Raw genomic sequence first — 24,035 nt, forward strand, 5'->3', positions numbered from 1 at the left:
ATGAATCTGTGACAAAGTCAACAGCTTCTGCAAAGGAAACTCCATGTACAACAGTCACTATACATAAATTTTCATCAGTCAGGATAAATCTTAGACATATAAATATCAAGGCTTTAAATCAAAGTTTTAGAAGCATTCCGTCTAATCCTTAGGCCAAAGGAGCCAGGCTGCATATTTTCAAGGTTTGTTACTGACTCAACCAGCTAGTGAAGACAAAAGACATGCTGTTCTGAGCTTTCTATGAAATTACTTTCCTCATTGTATAATATTCTAAACTTAATCAAATGCATGGTTGCCTGAAATGTAAGTCTTTGAGTTCAAAGAAAATGTGCAGCAGTCCAAATATCACTCCACTTAACGGACAGCTATGTAAATCCATTGCTTGCATTCAGCATCCAGGGGTCGCATTTCTTGTTATATCAGGTATAGCCATGCTGCACTGAATATATATAAATATATATATACACACACATGAAAATATGTATAAAAGCATCCCAAAAGAATATTTATTCTAACATTTGCAGGCACATTTTATGCCTAACCTGTGTTTCTATATTTTGAACTTTCCATAAAAGAGGAATTTGAGAGCAAGCATTTTCACAGAAAGGCAAAGGAAATCCTGGAAGGTGTGACAACAAAGACCAAAAGTGTTTTCTGAAATTACATTTACAAATTCAAGAAAGAAAGGTGGCATCGTTCCAAAAGGTACCTCTAATTCCTTTGCCATATAGGTAACAAGAAGCTTAATTAGACGGCAGTGTTACATTAACCTAAGGCTATCTGAAGGCTGCCTCAACAGTGGCCTCCCCTGTCCTTCCCGCCCTGCCCCAGCCGCACGCTCCATCGCACCCCTTACACCACACCTTGTGACAACACAGCCACACAGCGAATCGATCTCACTGCTGGAACTGAGAAACGGGGGAAAGTTTTCTAAATAAAAATCTACAAATTACTGTCATGTATCAGCCTTGCAATTGTTAGATAGAGTATACGAAGAGACAGAACGCACAGTAAAAGAAACCTCTTCTGGCAAGCACACAGCCTGGATAAGGCACAGCCTGAAACTGCACCCCCCGTATCTGACGATTTAGTTTTAGATTCAGGCTACATATTGTATTACCTACTCAAAAACAGGTTGTATTTTGAAACTGGATTGCTTTTGAGACAAACCAGCCATATGAAGATGGCTTTGTCATATGCAGCATATGATTAAAAAATGTGAAGCTCCGTATCATCAATATTCAGTTGTCAGTTTAAAAAACAACTGATGAAAATTCACAACAAGAAAAAAAATTCTTAGCTGCCAAAATATTTAGGTATGTCCACCGAAACCTATATAAAAGATTATTAGAAAGAGTTTATGCACTAGCAGACTACAATTGATCTCCTTTTGGTTAGTTTACCTCAGCAGCTGCAAATTTGCTTGCTGATAGGGGAAATTACTCTTAATTGGTATGAGCATACTCATCACTACAGAGGGAAAAAATTTTAATGGATAGAGGCTGTAAAGAAGATCTACAGGCCTCTCATCTCTTCTGAAGTGATTACTGTAAAATGTACTTAATACTAGCTCAGCCCCTTAGAAGAATATTCTAAAGGATGTATGAATAATATTGTCACTTGGGGTTTTCTCACAAAGAAGTCATACATAAAGGTAGCAAAAGGTATCAGAATTCACCCCATATTGAATTCCAGTTTGAATTTAAGTGATGTATTCGTCACTTACGTATGCTTTAATTGTTCTACACAGGCAGCTCAAGCCTTTCTGTTTTTGTTACTATTTCAGTTATTGTGAATTGCCCGTTGCTAGCTGTACACTGCTATGGTAAAACATGCTTTAATAAAATGTTGACCACCAGTACTGTTGTTAACAAAGGCATTTTCAAAGACTTTAAACACCAACTGTGATTCTTTGGAGCAATAAAAAAAGCGAGATATACTTTTGGATCCTCCGATCCTTAGTGTTCTTCTCTAAGCATTTAGAGTGCTTTGTTTAATTCTTATGGCATCAAACATTAACATATTGAAACCAGCAATTAATAGTAAGGAAAAGGTAGTTTGCTCTCTTAAAGTATTTAAGATTTTTGAAACATTAACTTTCATAAAATTGTCACAGGAAATATTGCTTATTTTAAAGACTGACTTCTGCATCTTCTTCTGTGTAAGCAAGTATAGGACCCCAGATTGGGTTTTTAGAGAAAGCAGCTGCTGATGGTTTGAAACAACCTTTCACAAATCACGCAACAGAATCTGCAAGGAAGTTGCCCTCAGCTTTAATTCAGACACAAACCATTCCAAATACAAATTACAGCTAGTAATTCAGATTTTCGAGACACAGTAATTTTCAGATAGAGTCACTGCATTTGTATATGCAAGCCACTTGCACATGCCAATGTGGCAGTTCAGCAACCCAGTGACACACAAATGGCCTTCTGATTTCCAAGTCAGACTGAGGCTGGCCTGAAATGCTTTTGAAGACTAACATTACTGTTTATTTACACGAGCAATAATAGAAACTCATTAGCCTTACAAACAAGACATTTAAAATCCAATTACTCTGATTTTCACTGCAGTCTTCTGATTTCCAGAACGTGGATGTTATAGGGATAATATCACCTAATTCCCCTCATACTAACTGCTCCATTACAGTAACATAAAAAACCCCGTGTTTTGTCTCTTCCTCTCACCTTCAACAGCTCCAGCCCTTGAGTAATGCAGCCTCCTGAGTGCCGGTTATGCAACCTTTGTTTGAAAGCAGGGGACGGTTAGGAAGAAGGGAGTTTTTAGATGAAAGAGTAATACCAAGAGAAGGTTGACTGTTTAAAAAAAAAAAAAGATGCTCTCAGGAATTGCAGCTCTCCTGCAATGGTCCACATAAATAACAATTTGCTTCATCTAAGCAGTGCCCTGCTCTGTAACAGATAGATGCATACACACAGAATGAATATGCATTACATAAAGACAACACGCACTGCAGAGAACTTCAGAAATGATCCAGTTTTACTCAGTGTATAATACCATTGTTTAAAACGTCCTGTTATGATGGCTGCTCTTTCAGCATCAGCATCATTACTGCTACAGGAAAACTGAACACCTATCAACAAACCAACATTCAAATTAAACTAGGATACCTATTAATGTTTTAGCTACAAAGGAGTATCATGGATTTTTAAATCAAGCTCCGAGATGCCAAGCATTTACCAGAACTACCAGCTATTACCGCACACTCTACTGTAAAGAAATAGCGAGACACTGAGACATCCCTACTCCATCCTACCTAACAAAACACTTTTAATCTGCATCAATATACATATATCCGGAGTCTATAAGACTATCAATTTTAATACCAATTCTTCCAGTAACCATCATTTAAACCTATTCAGGCCCTAATACTGGTATTACCAAATCATTCTGTTTTATCATTCTGTTTGAAACGATGGGCAACTACGCTCCTCTGTTTTTGCAGATAACAGATTATAAATTCACACAGACAAAACAGAATGCAGTCTCCAAGACGGCAAATGCAAATCTCATTTGCACTCTACCCTTCAAAACAAATGTGTCAATTTAGGTGACTTTTAGAGCCGGTAGGTCATACAGGAACCCAAGAACCAGGAACTGTATTGTGAGTGTCATTTAGTACTATCATTAGTGGTTACGTACAAAAAAGAAATTGCAGAAAAATTTTTAATGTGGCAGAAGTTGTTAATTTTATGCAGGCTCTGAAAAAAAATATTGGCGTTTTTTTCCACCTCAAGTATCATACATAAAAGTTAAAATTAAGATGACATAAAAATAAAAATAAAAATTACTAACGGATGCTACTCCTTTTTTCCTGAAAAGAGCTGTCATTAAATTGAAGAATTTCTTTGAAGATGAAGAGTGAGCACAAGATTTTCCCTTTTGTGCACACAAAATTGAAAGATTTTCTCCAGATGAGCTCTAAATGAATCAAAACTTGGCAAATTAAATTCACCTTAGGGACCTTTTATTCCTGAGTTTGTAAAAGTAATATTAACATTTACTATGAAACTAGGTAACCTGGCACATTTATAATAAACTAAACCTTTTATCTGAAGTCTGAATTTAAATGAAGCTATTTAAAGAATTAAACTTCTGTCAACTTCTGCTCTTCAGAGGCAGTATTTCTTCACTAATTTCTAATAAGTTATTTTCAGTTCATATATATGTTATTATTCCACAGTATGCAGCGCCACTAAAATAATTCAAAAAAGTGGAAGACTAACTGTCAGCGCTAACAGCTCAATTTATACTAAAAATGAGGCATCTTATCAATCCAACCAGCATATGATCTGATTTTTCTCTGCAAACCACATTAAATTATAAAAATATCAAGAATCTACTCGCCATTAAATGAATGATCTCAGTTTAAGAGAAGAATTAAGTCATAGTCATCCTATCCTTACCCTTTCAGAAAAGGTGGAGAAAAGTAAAACTTAAGAAACTGCCTATAGATACTGAATTTAAAAGAAACACGAAACTGGAAAAGTTGCACCTACATCTCGATGCGATCAGTTCCTCTATAATTATTTTGCTTAATATCTAAGTATCTCATTCAAAAAGCAATAAAACAGGTATTAGTTATCTCTCTTTTTAATCAACTGAAAAAAATCACTATTTTTTTATAATGATAATTAATCCTTATGTAACAGGAACTTTTATAATTGATAAGCATACAGTTATGCCATTCTTGATATCTAATCTCTCTAAAAGTTAAGAGAGACCATGCCTCATTAGTACAGAGAACAAATAAAGCTGCAAAGAAAAAACTAGAACAAAAAAAAAAAATAGATCAGCATTTCCGAAACTTTCTAACTTCTATTGCTGGGAAATTTGTTCAGTGCAAAAAGATCATTTTCAGTAGGCTATTTACCATAAGCACGTGTGTCAAAAGAAAAGATGGTAGTCATACCAATTTTGGCTGTAGTCCAAAACAGCAGCCTATTTAGAGAGTGCTTCACTTCATAGACCATTTTTGAAAAACTGCTGCAAGAAAAAACCCACACGTTCCATGCTACTCTGGACACTCTCCCATTGTTTGTGACCAGACTGCTTAACAGACAGAGCTCTGACGAAATGGGCCGCTCCCCACTGTACTGGGCAGAGAACATAGAAGTTATTCCTCGCTACGCAGATGCATAAACTCCTCCATTTTCAGTTAGGACAAACAGATGCAGCATTCTGAACACAAATATTTGCTACAAAAATACTCTAATGTTTCAGCCCATTAACCAACCTGCTGTGGCAGCTGGTGAACAGTCATCTTTTTAATTAGACACCCTTACTGATTAATTAGTCTCAGAACACTGAGCAGTGGAACCCTGCACGATGCCATTGGGACAAAAAATATTGCTCTTCCTAGTGCTAACTTAATATCCTTTGGTATTGCTGCAAATAACAAGCTTGATTAATTTTCTACTCAAACTAAAATAGCCTTCCTATGTAAATAATTCTCTCAATCCACAGCTAAACTGTTTCAACCCAACAGTTTCACACAAAGAAATAAATAAAAAACCCACCCACAAACATGGCATCAAGGTGCCAGTTTCAAAGTTAACTGCATTTAATCCTATCTGCATAGACACAGTGGTTCGTTTATAATCTCCTCCACTTTTGATTTACTATGTGAGCAAACTAGCAATAAAAATAAAAAAGCCAAGTAAATATTAAGTATGAAGCAAAGAAGCAAATACCTTTTCTTGTTTGAACAGTTTTGGTAATTTCAAAGTGTAAAAAGTAAATACATTTCTACATTAGGTTTACATGAAAGTTGATCTTTACTTCAGTCCCTTGAGATCAGTTTGCAGATAGATGCACTAAGGAAAACAGATAATTAAAGTTAATTCAATGCATGGAAGACTGTATACTTAAGCAGGTGATGAAACGTCAACAACAATACTTGCTATTTTTAGCTATCCTATTTCTAGCTTTTAATTTTGGACAAGAGACCACTATTACACCTTTGAGAGAAGAGGTGATACAGACATCCATTTGGAGGACTTCTCATAGTCCTACCACTATGAAAAAGTTTCTGTTCTCAGAAAGTGCTTATAATATTGAAATACAGCTGTTAAAGAATTTCAAAGATTTTTCTCTACTGTAGCTCTTCCTTTTCTGTAGAGGTTTATAACAGACGGGTTAAAATTGATCCGATGACCAGCCAGGTGGAGACCAGCAGCAAAGCTACAGCACGTCACCTCTGCCAACAGGAAAACAGGCTGGAAGCCACAAACCCACCCGTAACGAGGAAACAGACAAAAAGCAGCAACGCTGGCTAAGACTTACACAGGATGAAGCCAGCAAGCTTCTGAGGGAGAAGACCACACCATGAGAATTGTTTGACTCCTGAAGAGTACCAAAACCTTGTCAAAAAACCAGTTTGTTGTCACTAACCAAGAGAAACCCAAGAGGTGTAGGGATGACTTTGTAGCCAGCATCCCTTGTCCTCCATGTCACACACAATTGATCCTGGCCAAGGCAGCTGAACACATGCACCGTAGGGCTTGTGACTACACGGATACGAGAAAATTAACGCGTAACGTGTAATTCCATCAGTGTATGCAGACGGCTTCCATTTGCCATCGTTTACTGTTCTTTTCAGCAAACAAGTGCTAAAGTTTAATTTTGTATCTGGGCCTGCAAAACTTCTTAACCTGAGAGGTCTCCAGAAATCTGAAACCTTAACTTTCATTTTTTTCTTTTTGCTTTATAATGAGAGGATTTGTCTTGTAGGAATCAGAAATAGTAATACTGGTCCAAACAAAACGGATAAACTACATATATTAGCTCTAAATTGATTAGATTTCACTCAGCCCAAAAAACAATACATTTGCTCCGTCTTCTGCAGCAATGGAATGTACTTTCATGTAATTGGTCCCAGAACAGAGAATTTTACCTCTGTGTGATTAGTGCTAATTTCAAATTATTATATTACTAAGATAAATTATTTTCATGATATGGCAATGTTTAATCCCCAAATCAATGCCTCTCATATTTGCTTCAGACTTCGGAAGAATTCTTAGGATTTTCACTCTTCTGTAGTGTGGCTTGAAACATTATTGGCCCAGACGCAAAACACCATTACAGAGTCAGCAGACAAAGCTATTTTTTGGCCAACTCTTCTGAAGCCTGACCCTTTAATTAGTTATTATCTCTAACTGTTCTGGGCACATGCTCATATCGCCAAAGGAAATTATGACAATAAATAAATAATCTTATTTTTGGTTGTCTTTTAAGTCATTTGGAAGGACAGCCATTTAGTCTTTCTTTAAGACCTTCGGCTCAAAGTCACCAGCCATTTCCAAAATGGGCATTCACATTCATATGCAAACTTTCATTGCTTTTGAGTAACAGAATACTACCAACATCTACTCTATCTGAAACCGGGTTTCTTTTCCTCATCATACCTTAAAACACAGTAATAGTAAATTTAAAACAAGTTTTGTTTTCTTAAACCAGAGCAGCAGCAGCAGCAGCATTTAAAAGTAGCCTACATAGGCTGCTAGATGAACTTTATACATACAGCTCATTTCTTAATGGAAATCACATTGTAAACTGAAAATCTTTTGTAAAGAAATGATACATTTAACAATCATAAATTCTACCTTAAAATGGTCCATCCAAAAGTTTTCAAACGACAGAATGGGAATGACTGCCTTCTTTTTCTGCTTTCATTATTTTACTTATGCAACTACATACAACTATGGCAGGTGTTACTTTCTAAACTTAGGAAAAAGGATCTGAGCGTAGGTAATTTCAAGAGTAATCAGTAACAGCATTACAAAACAGGCAGCCGGTCCGTAACACTGAAATGGATGGAGAGAAGCCTCGCCCTGCAACTTCAGCAGTGAGAACCCATACAAGAATGAAAGCATCTAAAACACAAAAGTAAAATGTTATTAATAGGCAGCATAAGATGTAATAAATAAAACATCTGTCCCAATTCAGATGCAACAAGTGTTCTACAGTAAGTTGCTTTGTGACTGCCATAAAGTGACAGCAGATTTCTAATGATTTACACATCAACAGTGCCTGACACCTCTTCTGAAAGGGACAGTGTGGAGTATGGGCAGCAGAGCGGGGCAAGGTGGAGTCTGACTACTGCTGAAAACCATTACCAGTCACCTCAATTGTAAATGAGGTAAACTGTGGCTTGCTACTGCTCACTTTATCGGAGCTCAAAATATCTCTCATCATGGGAAAAATTCATCTGAGTCTCTTGAGAAGAACCAGTGAAGCTGAACATGAAATAATGTCAAGTAGGCAGGAGAAAAGACTCTATCAATGAAGTGACCCTAGCTTATGCATAGTTTTCTATTTATCTTCTTTTAACAAATGGATCTGACAAGCTTTTACAAAAGCTCTATTACAAGTACCAGTATTACCCCTTCATTATCATCCCACAAGCAGATTTTTCTCACTCACTCATACAAAATTTGTGTTTTCCTTAAAAAAAAATATATATATATATATATATATATAAAACACCATATATTTATCTCTGCTGGTGCATCTTTTATTTTCCCTTTTCTTTACTGTGCCACGTGCAGCAGGGTCAAAAACCTATGGCACACATGCCAGAAAGGTAACTAAGGCAGATTTTGATTGTCATACAGTACAGATTTACATATATGTCAGAAATGAAGCAGCTGCCAAATCACAACTCCCACTCTCTAAAATTGTATGCAAGACCTACTATTGTGCTCCAGTCAAAATTTCTGAGAGGCTCATGGTAATCACCAAGCTGGAACTCAGCAGGAGACGTGAGATATAGTGCTTGTCAGTAAGAAGGTATTTGTGAGAGCAGAAGTATTTCTTTCTCCCTTCCCTCCTGGAACTCCAAACTTAGCTAGAGATGGGAAATGTATCGGCGTGTGAATGCTCTGATATGGGAAAGGAAACACAGTTCACTAGATCATTCTTGACAGACTGTTGACCTCCAGGGCGGAGGACTACAGGACACGCCTTTTGGAGAAAATAAGTACAGCACTGATTTTTCTAAATAAGACAGAGATTTTATTTTGCTTTCTGTGCTGAACTGAAACACTAAAACAAGCCCCAAATTACTCTCTGCTATAGAACACATTGAACAAAACACTCCCCTAACTGAAAAATACTGCAGTAGATTTCAGAGCTCTGCATACAGATGAATATATACAGTATAACATGCATACCAGATCTATTAGGTGATGTGAATAATAGTTGGCCAATCTAACATACTACTTCTGCACAAACTGCACGCAACTGGAGTAGAACAACAAATGTGCCTATATCACGGTCTCTAATGTAAATTTAAATGTTGAGAGTCTGCATCATTCAGTTCATAACAAGGAACATGTTTTTGGCCTGCCAACAGTACAATTCTCCTCCTCCACTAGCGAGCACAGTTTCACCAGGAGTTAACCAGCAATACTGTAGTAAAGTTCCAGTTTTTACCAGATTTCTCGCTGTTCCCCATAAGAGGTAGTCATAAATTAGCTATCATATGTCCAATACTAATAATTCCAGCTATCGGGTTCACCTTTTAAGCTATGATAGTAAAATGACAGTTTTCAAGATTTGTTCCTCAAGTTAGCCCTCTGAAAGTTTCTTTAGGAAAAAAATCCTTTAGATCTCATAATCAAAGACATCAAAAATGTCAAAGATGCTTTTGAAGCCAAGTCTCATTCAAGAAAACTGGCTGGCATTCCTTACCTTACTGGTAAGTACTGGCTAACACTATATTAATTACTACAGTACTCTATAGCATTTTGCTATAGCGTTACACAGTTCAGCCATGTTATTTTGATCAAAAAACCCCAACTGCACCTATATAAACTTACTTTCTTACAAATCCCTGGGCGCAGAGATTTTTCTAGTGATTTCCAGGTGCCCTCTTTCTCACTGAGGTACTGCCATTGGCAGTTTAGCCAAACAGTGCAGGTAAGGCTGGATGACCAGAAAGGGGAAAGGGCGGGTGTTGGGAGAGCAAGCTCTTACGAGGGAGCTGTTACAATGAGCTAGGAGACGGAGCGTTACGAAAGGCTCCAGGGAACCAGGCAGTAATGGGGAGCTGTTGAAGGGAGAGAGCTGTACCAGGGGAGTTGGATGAGGAGGTAAGTAGGAAGTGGGTCAAGTTCACAGATGTTACTACCACCTCCTACTCCTTGTATCTCAGCACACTTTATTCTCAAGACTGCAAGTGCAGAACGCTGCCACCTCCAACCACCTAGGAATGTCTTACGGAAATACGCTCAGGAAGGCACACGCTTACAGAATACATTACTAAAGTGGTCGAGACACCCACAAAAATATCCAGATTCCAGAAGTGAGCCTAAACAAGAGAGAAACGTTAAGCAGAATGAACAAAATACAAGGAGACAATGAATCTGTGTAAACATATGTGTAAACTGAAAGAATCAAGATGAAAACTATGTATTTGATGAGAAGAATAAATATTTACAGAAAAAAGAAAGTACATGTTCGTATATTGGGATGGTAGCACACAACACAGAAAAAAGAAATCAGTTCTGCTTTTTCATACAGGAGAAGCAAGTGAACAATCAATAATACCCAAATAACTCTGAAGTTCAACATGCATATTATTACTGACACACATAAGATAACATTACAACAAAGCTTATAGTAGGATTCAGAGAGTAATATACACATGCCTCTCTCTCTCTGTGTCTCTCTCTCTCTCTCTAAAATAGCTTAATTCACATTACCAACACACCAAAATGAAACTGAAAGTTGTTCTGTTCACAAATATAAATATCACATAATAATTAATTTTAAAAAAATTTCTGCAGTGCCCGATATTAACTATTCCTAAAAATGGGCCTTAGCTTTGGTTTGGCATAGACACTCTCCTGTTCATTCCTTTTCATGAATCCTTTCATGCAATGTATGCCAAATGATGTGATCACCAGCAGTTATATACAGTCAGACTATAGAAGAAATTTTGTGCTTTCAGAATAAAAGTGATTTACTTCAGAAAAAAAACTGAGTTTGCATAAATGCTTCAGTTCAGAATAGGATTTAATTTTCTAATCCATAACAGTATAGTATTTCATATTAAATACTGTATGCAATATCATCTTCCAAAATATACGTCACTGAAATATCTCTATTATGAAAAGGCCAAGTATAGCAAGATATTTTTAAGGCATGAGGCCCTAGCATCAAGATAAGGCTTGCATTTTAGAAGTTTTCCATTCCCTCCTCCGCTGTGAAACAAACATCTTCCCCACTTTTGGAAAGCAAGAGCAAAATAATGGAGGTGGTTTTGATGCAACATACAGCTGACAGATGTCCTGTGAATGGTTTCTAAGGAAAATATAACCCAACTACAACGTCAAAAAGAAAAATTTACACTATCCAAACATCCTTCTTTATTGGTAAAGGAAAAAGAAGCCATGAGGACAGATCTCACACTGCGGACGCTTTTAAACTTTACAAATAGCAGGTAGGTCGAATTAAGAGGACAAGCATCAAAAAGATATGACAACATTATGAAAGGAAACTTTTACTAACAACATCTACTCTAGAACTTTTGTATGGACAGATGATTCATTCCCTAGATAACAAATCCAACACTTTCTGTGAGCAACATATAAAACTATCTTCATCCGTTTCTGCATTATCACCATTTTTGAGACCGCTGTTTTCCTTAGAGTGCTTAACTACCCTGCAGTGGCAAGAATTTCAGAACTCCAAATGGTGAGTTTATCTCCTGACACTGCAGAGAGTTTTTGCTACTACAACACAGTGGTTCTCAACCTGTCAATCACAGCTATAAGCAGTCTGGAACATCTATGCAGCCAACTTCTTATAATGTTTACTGACTGCATTGATGACATTAGGATACAGAATCATAAGAGATTCCCAACAGGATTCTCCTCTCAAATAGCCCATACAGCAAGGAAACTAGTTTCCTGCTAGGTAAAAATGTTTTTAGCATTCTTTTTCAAATAAACACAAAGCAAGAAATACCCAACTTTGTGGGGTTTTGTTTGGTTTTGTTTGGTGGTTTTTTTTTAAGTAAAAAACAGAAAATCCAGGCACACAGAGAACAGAAGCTGTTGAAAAAACAAAGCGATGAACTCAAGTTTATAAAAAAAAAACCAAACACCTGAACAACAAGCTGATGTGCTTATTATCATCACAGCAAGTGAATAGAAAGCTAAATGTCAAGCGTTACTACAGATATAGGTCAGCAATTTCTATTGTTAATGCCATTCAGCAGGTACTCATGGCAGGAGGTAAAGTCACCTAATCACAATTTCAGTTGCTTAAAACAAGTCAAACTGTTTCACTCTTTTGCTACTTTGCCACTGAATAAAACTGCTGCTCAGTAGAATTCATTTTAACCAAAGGAAAAAAAAAAAGGGGGGAAAAAAAAATCACTTACCATTGTGATGAGAATTCTATATTTATCCAGCATTGCCTGGTTGTCATGGCATCCTGCCAGCAACTGCCAAACCTCTGCCCTTAGTGCTTCTGGAACACCGCTTTTCACCAGAGTAGATAATCCGTTTGGTCTCACAACAAGATTATTGTGCCTGAGAAACAGACAATCATTTGCCTATTATACTTCAACTACAGGAGTAGAAATCAAGATAAAAAAAAATACAAAAAGTTTTTCAACCTTCCAGTGGTATTCTGAAAAGTAGAGTCAGCAACTAGCAACATAAAGTTTTCTTCCACTGCTTATGCTAATTAGTATTTGTCAGTTGGAAAGCAAAAAATCTGCAAGGATTTACAGTAAGAACCATGGCAAAATGTAGTGGTATCCAGATTCTCTAGGTTTGGAGAAATTAATGAAAATTAGAACAATAAACAATTGCAGAAATTGAACTAAACTGGCTAATGAGAACAACTTGAATTGAAAGAGAAAACTGTGCCATCTGTGCAGACAATTCAATTTAAGCATTTGTTCAACACATACATCTAGCTTAGGTTAAGAAAAGGAAATTAAAAATTACCTAAGCTGTAGAGAGAAGTAAATTTTGGAAAACAAATAAAAGCCAGTTTTAAGAGTACTAACATGAAGACTGAAGTTCCAGTTTTACACTTAATGCCAAGAGTATGTTGCAAGTCCCACAAAGCAGTAACACTTGCACATACCTTGGTAAAATCCCACCACTCCAAATAAATCTGCCTATTAGTTTGAGCTGGTGTTTTACTATCTGTTTGTACACACACCAAGAAATGTAGGAAGACAATTGCAGGATGACTTTTTTTATTTTCCAACACGGCGTAATTAATCTTACAAAAGTTGGTATATAGAACTATGAGAAGGCCATATTCAGACAGGTTGAATACTAAAGATGTGTTTTTCAAAAATAATCCAGTCACTGAGCCCATACCTTTAGGATAAAATCACTGCACATGCACAATATTGCAGAGCTTTCAGTCACAGATGTTTAAAAATCCTTTTTGAGATAATAGTGTTTACTGATCTAGATTAAACCTCACTTTGACTTATCATGGCAATTTTCATAGCAATGCAGCAGGAAGACTGCGTGAATTGACTCACTATTCTTTCTAATGTAAGAAGTGCTTTGCTCTCTTGTTGTTTTGACCATTGTTATGTTTTTCAACTCTACTGGTAGGAGAATAGCGAGAGTGGCAGTTTAGCCAAATGCTAGCAAGCTGCAATTAAATTAAATAACCTTCAATTTCACCCTCGATTTTAAGTAAATGTTTAGAGTAGTCACTCTTTGAAACAGGTCATTAAGATTTTGACAGTGGTGGTAAACTGTTCACATTTAAAAGGTGCTCTACGTAAGTTTCTTTTTCCTATACTCAGAGGATGATATCCCCATTTTTCCAAATGACTTGAGAACTAAAAAAAGGGAGTGTGATTATATAATGCCCTGATTCTTTTAAACACAATAATTATTTTACATTTTAAATGTGTAGCGCAACACAAGTAATTTCAAACTTTATCATTCAGTTAGCCAAATTAAAACCCAACTAGTTCCTTTTCTCTTTTTCAGTACATTTTGCAGCAAGTCACACTAGACTAATGGTCTTGTGATGGGAAAAAGCTAGAAAGAAAAAAAACAATATCCACAGAAATATTAAAAGGACTAGACACTCTAAACGGTTACAAAATTATGAAATGTAAATTCAGGAATAAATAAAAAAGATACACCAGAAGCTTAAAGCTCAAGTTGTGTGAAAATGAAGCATTCACAGAACACTTCGAATCAGATTAGTTCGGTTATTATATGGCTTTGGTCATAGGTATTAAATGTGAAACACAGGAGGACTTGGCAAGCAGATAAAATAAAATGAACAGCTAAAAAGGTACATTCCCATATAAACATAACAGGGAATTTTTCAGTGACACCAAGAAAACAATACAAATAGCTTATGGCAACAACTAGCAGAGATGCACATCCCATGCTGTAATACCATCCTTACTACTAAACATTCACAATTCAGAATTAAGCATCCTACAGTACACCAGATTTTACTGGATTTGTCATATATTTAGATAGCTTTATGGTAGAGGTAATACTTTAGCAACATGAGTCCATGCAGTAAAGCATAACTCTGTAACTTTAATAGACAACTTCTCAGTTTCTGAATGTCTGTTTGGGAAACAGCTTGATCATTAATAATCCTTGCTCTGTATTCTACAATGACGAACAAATATGCATTTTTCCCTCCTTTGTGTAGAGGCCCAGGCACCCTACATTCCTAGACAGTTTCTGACACCTGCTTGGCCAGACTATAACAGAAACAAGCATAAAATAAAAGCTTGTCTTATTCTAGTCTTATCCTCTAGCACGTGGGAAAAAATGGGTCATTCATTTATGCTGACATCTTTAATTTGTTACAAAGTGCTGTAAATTTGTGCAAAATTCAAAGACATGATTTTAAAACATCAAAGAGCAAGGATACAGAACAGCGATGCATAGACTATGCTCCAGCTTGACAAACAAATATTTCTAATTCAAGACTGCTTTTGACCATTACTACTTTTTTTTTTAAAAAAAACACGTCAGAAATAGTTAAGTACTCAGCTAAACTAGCTCAGCTTGCAAGAACAACTTTAATGCTGAGGATGCAGTAAATAGTAAAATAAATTAAAAGATATTCCATTACTTTCCAACGGTTTATTGTATCTTTTTGTAAATTATCTTATTCTTATTCCTGTTTATATGTTTGAAGGAGACTCTTGGAGCAATGTTTCTGCTGAGTCAGTCCGTTAGGTTGCAGTGACATTTTAATGAAATGACAAGAAGCAATTAAAATGCAAGAAATTTTTCATCTAAGAGACAAATCAACACACCAGTTCTCCAAGTGGAACTGCTAATTTTTATTTATTTGCTTTTTTTACAAGTGCACAGATTGTCCACTAGCATATGCTGCAGTCTTCAACATGCTAGAAGATTTTATTTCAATCTATTTTTAGTTTTCAAACTGTTAATATTTTCATCTGTTACTCTTTCCAAGTTTTGTTCTTAAAATGCAACATAACACTATTCAAAAATTCAAGTATTTTATACACTTGAATTTATCTCAAAAGGCAATATTGCTTGAGACACTCCTAAAGAAAATGTTTGCTACTGCTAGTCTTCAAGCTGGCTGCGATCTCCCATTTCTAATCCCATTTTTAACTCATTTTAACTAAGGTGTTTTAACTACTAAATGATTCTCTGAGTTAAGTTTATGTTAGGACTTCAAAATAGTTTACTCCAAAAGTCCTAAAAGTTCTGTCTCACTGAATAGTACACTTGAGTAACTTGAAGAAATAGTTGGTCACGTGAAACTCGAGAGAATGAGCTGTGGGCGGTTCTTTACTTCAGCATGCTTATCCACAGGAGTCCAGGTATTTGTCAAGGGCAAAAGTTAAAACTAAAAGAATCAACTGATAGATTAATTAAAAAAAAAAAAAAAAAAAATTTAAAAGTAGCATCTTCCAATGCAAATACAATGCAGATTGAAACCCACCAGCCACACAGTTCTTTAAGGACTCAGGATGGCTTTCCTCATTGGCCTTGGGGTGCCAGATATAAAATTGCAAACAATTTATAAACTCTCTCTTGGAATGTCCTTTAGAACAAGCTTTGGAAAGTTCTGAACAGCCCCAGAGTGGATCTGTTTACAGCCTTTTCAGGTGAGGAAAACACACTTGTCTATAGGGATCAACTGACTTCCACACTTCACCTCAGTGTTTTCTTAATCATTCAGAGGGTCCATAGCCAGAATATTTGTACAATCATTCCATTAAAAATCTGTGCTTCCCCAAAAAGATCTTTCATTAAGGCCAGAAACTTGGATGACAAAATAGTTAAAAACAAGCAGGAGGGAAGGGTTCTGGAGGGAAGGGTTCCATTAAGCTCAATAAAATCTTGTGATGTCTCATTTAGTAACCTTTGCATGAGATCTCCATTAATGACGAGGTCAGCAAGAGGCTGTGTTTCTCGAAAGCTACAAAGTGGCCAAGTGAAGGGGGGAACTGCCTGAACAAATCCTTAGAATGTTTTTCAGCTCTCTTTTTGGAGTTCGGAAAAGGAAAATTTGCCAATTCCAGGTTAAGGGCCTCTGATTATTTTTGTCTCAGGCAGCAGGAGCTATTACTTACAAAAGGAAAACCAAGTAAGTGGTTCTGGCATTTGCTAATAGTAGAAGGTCTTTCAGAAGTAGCAAATACACCGACATTTTCCTCTCTTGGCAAAGTATACCCTGCTACTGAAGCACTTAATTAAACCACAGCAATAACACTGTTGAGAACATACTCTAGGCTTACAAATACTCATCTTACTCTCCAACAGAAACAGTTTAAGTGAGGATCAGAGTCTTTCCAGAATCCCTTTTCAAGTGCTTACATGTAGCGCACACAAAAAAAAGTGCCTCTAAATGAATCAATCATTTAAATGTACATCAGCTCCACAAATGACTTAAGGCAGGACAGACTGGAGTTGCTCTGTCTTTTCTACCCTCGCACTGAGAGGCACCGAGTTTCATGAGAGCTTAACATCCAGCCCCAAGGAACACAGGTGGCCAGAAAGTTCTGCATTTGAAGACTCACCCCTGCAGTGTGAGCGCACACAGACATATTCTCAAACACTGAACGAAACAAGACTTTTGCAGATGCTGTGGAAGAGATTTAACTGCAAGATAAAATAAGAGGATTTACCAGTCCCTTTTAAACTAGGTTTAAAAAACAGACTTCAATGTGTTTTGTATTTAGTTTTTATACTGTGTAAGCTGAAGAATTTCAAACCTCCTGCACAAGAGCATATAGTCTCACAAAACAAAGAAAAGGTTGGTATTTAAAATCTAAATTTAAGAAATTAAGCATTACCATCTCCCCAGTAATTCTCCCCAGGAATACAAAATCTTCTCAGGACAATCCTTTGACACATCACCAGTGCCACTGGAGAGTTCATTATCACTCTCTGCAAAGAAAGAAAAAAGAAAAAAAAAAAAAGACAAACAAGAAAACAAAAGCATGCACAGATTTACCAAAGAGAACAGATATTAAAGATGCATACATATAGGTCTCAGTCAATTTCTTCTCACGTATCAGTTTTAAAACCACAAAAAGAAATAGAAAATATTAGTGGAACCGTAAAGAATGTTTAGCAGACTTGACAAAACAAATGTATTAATAAAGTTACCAAAAAGTTTAAGAGAACAAGACTAGGGAATAATTCACAGCACTGTTATGGGAAAAAGGGCTGGGATCTAGAAAAGCATTATGTGAGAAAAGATTCAAGGCTGTCAATTATCCATTTAATGAAATTTCACAATGGAGTATTATCTAAAAGTCACAGCCACTCCAGGCTTCACATAAAGAGAACTCTCTTTTAAAGCATAGTAGATAACACTACTTCATTACATTGCATCCCTTACGCGTCATTCTACTCTCATGAGGTCCTGCGATCTCAAGAAGCCTACTCAGAGCCACAAAATAATTTTTTTTACTGAAACAAGTTCATGGAAGAGCAGCAGAAACAACTGCGACATTAAAGGTCATACTGCATGGAATAGAAAAGAATGCTTCAAATGGAAAAGAAATCTCATTAAGTATTAAGAATAAAACACTTATGGAGCGATATCTGTCATCATATGACTAATACGCAAAACTAGAAGGGATAATGTGACCCTGGGATAGTGTGCTCAAATAACCATCCAATCCAAGTAACAATTCCAAGTGTCTTATGGGTCTATGCAACTGTCCACAGTAAGCTGAACAGTGTAACTCTTTGGAGCAGCTCCTCATGTGAACATGGTTTTGCAGTTATTTGGACTTTTTCCAGTTTTATCTGAATAAAATACTGCTAAAAATTAAATATGAGTACAATTTCAACAACACCAAACATTGACGGAGCTCCAATCCTCAGCACCTTTACTGTGAAACACAACCTAAAAAGAGACACTGCAACAGCCCCGTTATCCTCAGAGGCCTCTGAAACTATGGAGAGTTTAGATGTTAGAGGGTCTCTGAGGTTGCTCTTTCCTATGAGCTAAGCTGTCTCAAGAAGCTAAAATAAAACAAAAAAGGAGAACCAAAGCTACATCTGCTCCCAAAATCCCTTAAATACTCTCTTCCACACAGCTCAGTCACATTAGGTTGCTGACCTAATATCTTTAATCCCTGAGGTACATTAAACACTTCACATCCAATTTTATGTAGACAACCGTAGTAGTTCAGGTAGCGGAGGATCTTCAGTACTTGTGCAATTATCCTCTTAAGTCTTCATCCTTGTCATTCTCACTTCAATTACACGTTTCTAATTTATAATCTCAGCAATTGTCAAATACAAGTCATTAATAAAAATATCATTGATGCTTGAATTTGACAACGAACTGTGAGGACAAAGAGAGCATATACTGCATCTCAAGGACAATTAACAGCAAAAATGCTGCCCTGAGAGAAGAGAGAAGCGTATCAGAAATCTCTTTGTACTTCAAACTGAACATTCGATTAGTGAACTCTTTCGCTTGGAACCTGTTTGTACAGCTTTACAGGCCCCAAAATACAAGTCCAACCTGCATTTAAGCACTTCCCCTTAGAATTTAAAAACAAACAAACAAACAAACCCAAAAAGGAAACACCCACACTCATTATAAACCTACAGGAAACTTGATTTTAAGGTTTCCCAATCTTTTGCATACATTCACTAGATCTAAAGATGCAAATATGAAGATCTACAAACCCAAAATTTAACATTTTAACTAAAATTTGATATCACTATAAAAGGTTTCCCAATAACCAAAGGAACCCATTAAGTTCCAGTGGAAGAAATGTATTTGAAGACTCAACTCTACTTTCATTTTAAAATTACCAAAAATATTGTAAAGGCAAATCTCCTCACTTACCACCCAGCCCTCGTAATAACTAAAAGAAGTTAAGTTAAAGCAATTAAATGCATAACATTTTTAAAATTCACTCCTCTCCTGATCTGCCTAACCGGATCAGAGAGATCAATTATAAATGCAGCCCTTCTACTTCCCATGGAAACAAGGAAAAAAAAATGTTGAGGAAACCTTCTCTAGATTGAGCACATTGACCATTCAGAGATGCAAGGTACATATTAATGGTACTAATACATATTAAGAATCTCAAGAAACCTGCCTCACACCAGAAAATTATCATAAACCACGATTTCAGAAAGGTTTCACACATTCAAGGTAAAGGAAGACAATTTGGCACAGAATTCTGAAAGGAGAGATTTGAATTACTTTGGACAGACTGAAGAGCTACAGTGCATCTCTACAAGAGCTACTGGTGAAAATACACACAAACAAATCTTGCAGTCTGAAACAAAATCTGATAAAGATGAATAAAACAAATCCCCGACCAGACCAAAACGTTTAAAAATGAAGCTACACTGCATACTTTCGGGAACAAAGCACACTAGCTGTTATCTGATCCAAACCTCAGCTTGCCAAGGAATACTAACATCAGACAAAATAGAAACAAACCCCTTCTTTTCTCACTATGCTGGTATTCTCTGCAAAATTCTTCGAAGTTCTTAAGGAGATCAGTGTTAGATAGCATATGTATTCCAGCAAGATAGATCACAAAGCTACAGTGCTTCAGTCCTGAAAATTCTTTCATCTGGAAGGCTTAACAGTATTTGGAATGTATTATTCAGTTATATGTCAGAAAATCACAGGCCTTAATTAGAAATGCCATATGCTCCCTTTCAAAAGACACTAACGTCAAACTTCAAAATAGAACAGGGCAAAGGAGAGAGAATAAACAGCTTTAAAAATCTCTACTTTGTTTCCACTCTAAAGACTATTTACATATTCTAACCTGTGTAAGCACTTAGGTATAAATTAAAAAGGAAAAAAAAAGAAATAGAGGCCGTGGGAGGGATATGTAACTGTCAATGTTCTTCTGTGAGATGTACTTTTATACTTTTTTTTTTCCCCTCCACATTCTACAGCATCTATAAGCCAGCAGCATTACCAGAGCATGATTTTATCCAGCCTGATTCTGCAGGGAAAGCCACAGATCCCTTCCTCTAAAGGTATCAGTATTTCTCCCTTCCTCCTTTATTTGCCCTGACCTCTCACAGCCTCTCAACTGGACAATAAAACTTACGCCTCATCAGAACAGGAGGAGGACGGGAGACGTCTCAACGGAGCAAACCTGAGGGGCTGTAAATGTGTGTACACACAAATAGCCTTTAGGAATACTTGCAGATAACAGTAAGCCTCTCAGGTTTTTTGTTTATTTGTTTGTTTTGAATTGCAACATGATTCACAAAATTCACAAAAAACTCACTTTGTGGATGCCTAATGAACCAATTCCCTAAATTCAGAGCCTCTGTTTAAAGCAAGCCTGAAGGATCGCACGCACTTCCACAGCAAGCATTGCTCTGCATGGCTTCAGCATAGAATCACAGAGTATTCAGGGCTGGAAGAGACCTCTGGAGATCATCTAGTCCTACCTCCGACTCCAAGCAGCCCTAGTTAGATCAGGTCACTCAGGGACCTGAGTGGGAGGGTAGAGTCTTGAACACCTTTAAGAAAGGAGACTGTAGAATCTCTCTGGACAACCTGTTCCACTACTTGACCATGCTCATGGTTTAAAAACAAACCAACCAACCAACCCACCAAATCCATCCTTTTATCTAACCAGAATTTCCCAGGTTCTAACTTGTGTCTGGTGTCTGTTGCCTCTCAGCCTGTTATTGTCCACCTTCTCCTTGTCCTCTGATGTAGTAGTTGTAGACAGCACAACATTCTCCTCTGCGCATTTTCTTCTCTGGCCTGCACCAAACCCAGTTCCCTTAACCTCTCATTGTACGTCACGCGCTCCTGCCATCTGACCAGCTTAGTGGCCCCCACTGGACTTGCTCCAGTGTGTCAGTGTCTGTCTTGTACTGGGGAGCCCAAAACTGGAGCCAGTACTCCAAACGCAGTCTCAGAGGTGCTGAATAGAGGGGATGGATCGCTTCCCCGGCCCTGCTGGCTAGACTCCTGCTAACACAGCCCAGGGCGTGCTTGGCCTTCTTTGCTGTGAGGGTACGCTGCTGACTCGTTTTCAACTTGTGCCTGCTGGGATCTCCAGGTACTTTTCTGCAGAAGTCGCTTTGTATCTGGTTAGTGTCCAGCCTGTCTTGTCACACGGGGTTATTCTATCGCGGACACAGGACTTGGCACTTGCCTTTGCTGAATTTCATGAGGTTCCTGTCAGTGCATTTCTCCTGCCTGTCCAGGTCCCTCTGAGCAGGAGCCCTGCCCTCCAGCGTTATCAACCACTCCCCCCAATTTGCTGTTGTCCACAAACCTGCCGAGGGTACACTCGGTCCCGTCATGCAGGTGATTAATAAAGACATTTAACAGCACTGATCCCCATACTGATCCCTGAAAGATACCACTACTTACTGGCTGCCAGCAGGACTTTGCACCATTGATTGATTCTTTCATCCCAACAGTCCAGCCAACCTCCCAACCACATTATTTTTCACCTATCCAGTCCCTATCTCAGTGATTTAATGATAAGGACACTATGGGATCTGCTAAAATCAAGGTGTTCAGCATCCACTGCCCATCCCTTGTCTACAGCACTGGTCACCTTGTCACAGAAAGCAACGAGGTTGGTCACAATGATTTGCTCTTAATAAATCTATGCTGGCTGTTCCCAATGACCTTGTTTGTCCTTCATGTGTTTAGAAACTACTTTTGGCAGTATTCACTCCATAACCGGTCTCATAGACTGAGATCAGACTGACCTGGATCTTCCTTCTGGCTCAATAACATTTGATTTTCTTCTTTTGGACATTTGCCATTTGCATGAGATAAATATGGAAGCCTGTACAGATACCACTCAGGTTGGGGGAGGATCTCTGGATGACAGATTTTGCATATAGTCTGTTTTGTTAGTATATCTATAGACAAATGTAAACATGTAATAAATGGTCTCTTTCAAAAATCTATAGGGACATTCAAGAACAAACTAAATCTAACTGAAAAGAAGATTGGCAGCCTATTGGATATATATAATTTTGTGCCTACTCCATTTAGAAACACTCATTACACAAATTATTCATTATATGAGCAGACTAGTCAGAATAGGGCACAAAGAGTTATATTTTAAGTGGCCCAGCACTAACATTTATTATGTAACAATAATCTATTGACTAGGCTCAATTATAACTACCCCCTTCCTTTAAAAAACAGACTCCAACTTGCAGAAGTACGACTGGTGGTATGGAAGACCTCTTAGGGCTTAGCAGCACCTTTAGCAAAATGAACTATGGTTCATTATTCTTGGTAACCAGTAATTTGGAAAATGCTTCCCGAAGTGGCCCATCTTCCACATGGCAGAGGCACCTCTTTGGATATAGTCTGATCCAGAATAGCCTGAAAGGCTGTTTTTAGTGGAAAACAAGTAAAACATTCAGAATTACAACAATTAACTTTGATATGAAATGACAGTAAGGTTATTTTGGGTCGGGGGGCACACGTTTGGGTTTTTTGTTTGTTTGCTTTTTATAATAAAGTATTTGTAACTGATGAAGTGCCACAGAAGACTACCCTATGCAGTAAAATGGCTGTGCATATTTAGAGCACTGTAAAACCACAAAAGGCTTTGACTATCTCCCAAGATAGCAACAGAGTGATTAAGAGAAGCCTTATGAGACAGCTCCACTAGGTTGTCCAAGTTCTTACTTTTTAACGTTGACTAAAGAGAACACAGGCCTTGAACATATAGTCCCCCGCCAGATATTTGTCTCTCCTAACCCTACAAACCTCCAGTTACCTCCCTAAACAGTTCATTCCAAGGACTTGGTTACTCTTACTCTATGGACTGTATCTCTCAGTTTGAACCTAATTCTTCCTACCTGCAATTTATTTTTTCTCCTATTTTCTCCGAATACCTTTTTCTCCTATTTTCTCCGAATACCTTTTTCTCCTAAACAATTTTAGCACATCTCACTTCCAAAAAAAAAAGAAACCTGTTGTCTTTATTCTTTCTTCTCTAAAAAACTCTGCTTCTTTCCTCAAAGGACACATTCTCCAGACTTCCACTCATTTCTGTTTTTTTCCTCCAGCTGGTCTATATTTTTTCTTGATGAGCGCTGTTCAAACAAAATACTGAGGCATCAAGTGTTTAAAATAGAAGAATTACGCACACAGTAACTCTTTATTATAAGCAAACACCCCACAGAAAAAAAACATACACACGGGGACACAAAATCTTGGCCTCTTCTTCCCCCTCATTTATTTTGATAGTGCAAGGCTTCTGAGCCCACAAATGTAGAACATTGAGCACTCTTAGAGGGTAACACTAGTATTCACAGCTGCACTGACAAGTTGTGCAAAGACTCTAATAAAATACTGTGAGAAACCAACTCAGAAAAAAGTCAAATAGCACAGGTGTTCCTCTCTCTGATCAGGTACTTAACAGACTCTTTCGAACAAAAGTAACCGACTATGTTTATTGGTATTTTCCATTTTTGCCTTGAGGAAATAGATTCCAGTGAAGAACTCTTACTCATGCCAGCAAAAATTGAGGTATTAAATATGCTTGGATGTTCTTAATCTTC

At 37.3% G+C, this 24,035-nt stretch overlaps 1 protein-coding gene across 4 annotated transcripts in view; it reads right to left on the reverse strand.

The window, feature by feature from the left end:
- RABGAP1L (RAB GTPase activating protein 1 like) overlaps positions 1 to 24,035 on the reverse strand; it is a 274,563-nt gene that overhangs the window by 179,723 nt on the left and 70,805 nt on the right. For all 4 annotated transcript variants that reach the window (XM_075156905.1, XM_075156903.1, XM_075156906.1 and 1 more), the window contains 2 exons: positions 17,327 to 17,420; positions 12,413 to 12,563 (listed from right to left, as the gene is read on the reverse strand). In XM_075156905.1, the coding sequence (XP_075013006.1) occupies positions 12,413 to 12,563; positions 17,327 to 17,420 (245 nt within the window). The remainder of the gene's footprint in view (positions 1 to 12,412; positions 12,564 to 17,326; positions 17,421 to 24,035) is intronic.

The sequence above is a fragment of the Calonectris borealis genome, chromosome 8 (assembly GCF_964195595.1).
Source record: "Calonectris borealis chromosome 8, bCalBor7.hap1.2, whole genome shotgun sequence".
NCBI classification, from domain to species: Eukaryota; Metazoa; Chordata; class Aves; order Procellariiformes; family Procellariidae; genus Calonectris; species Calonectris borealis.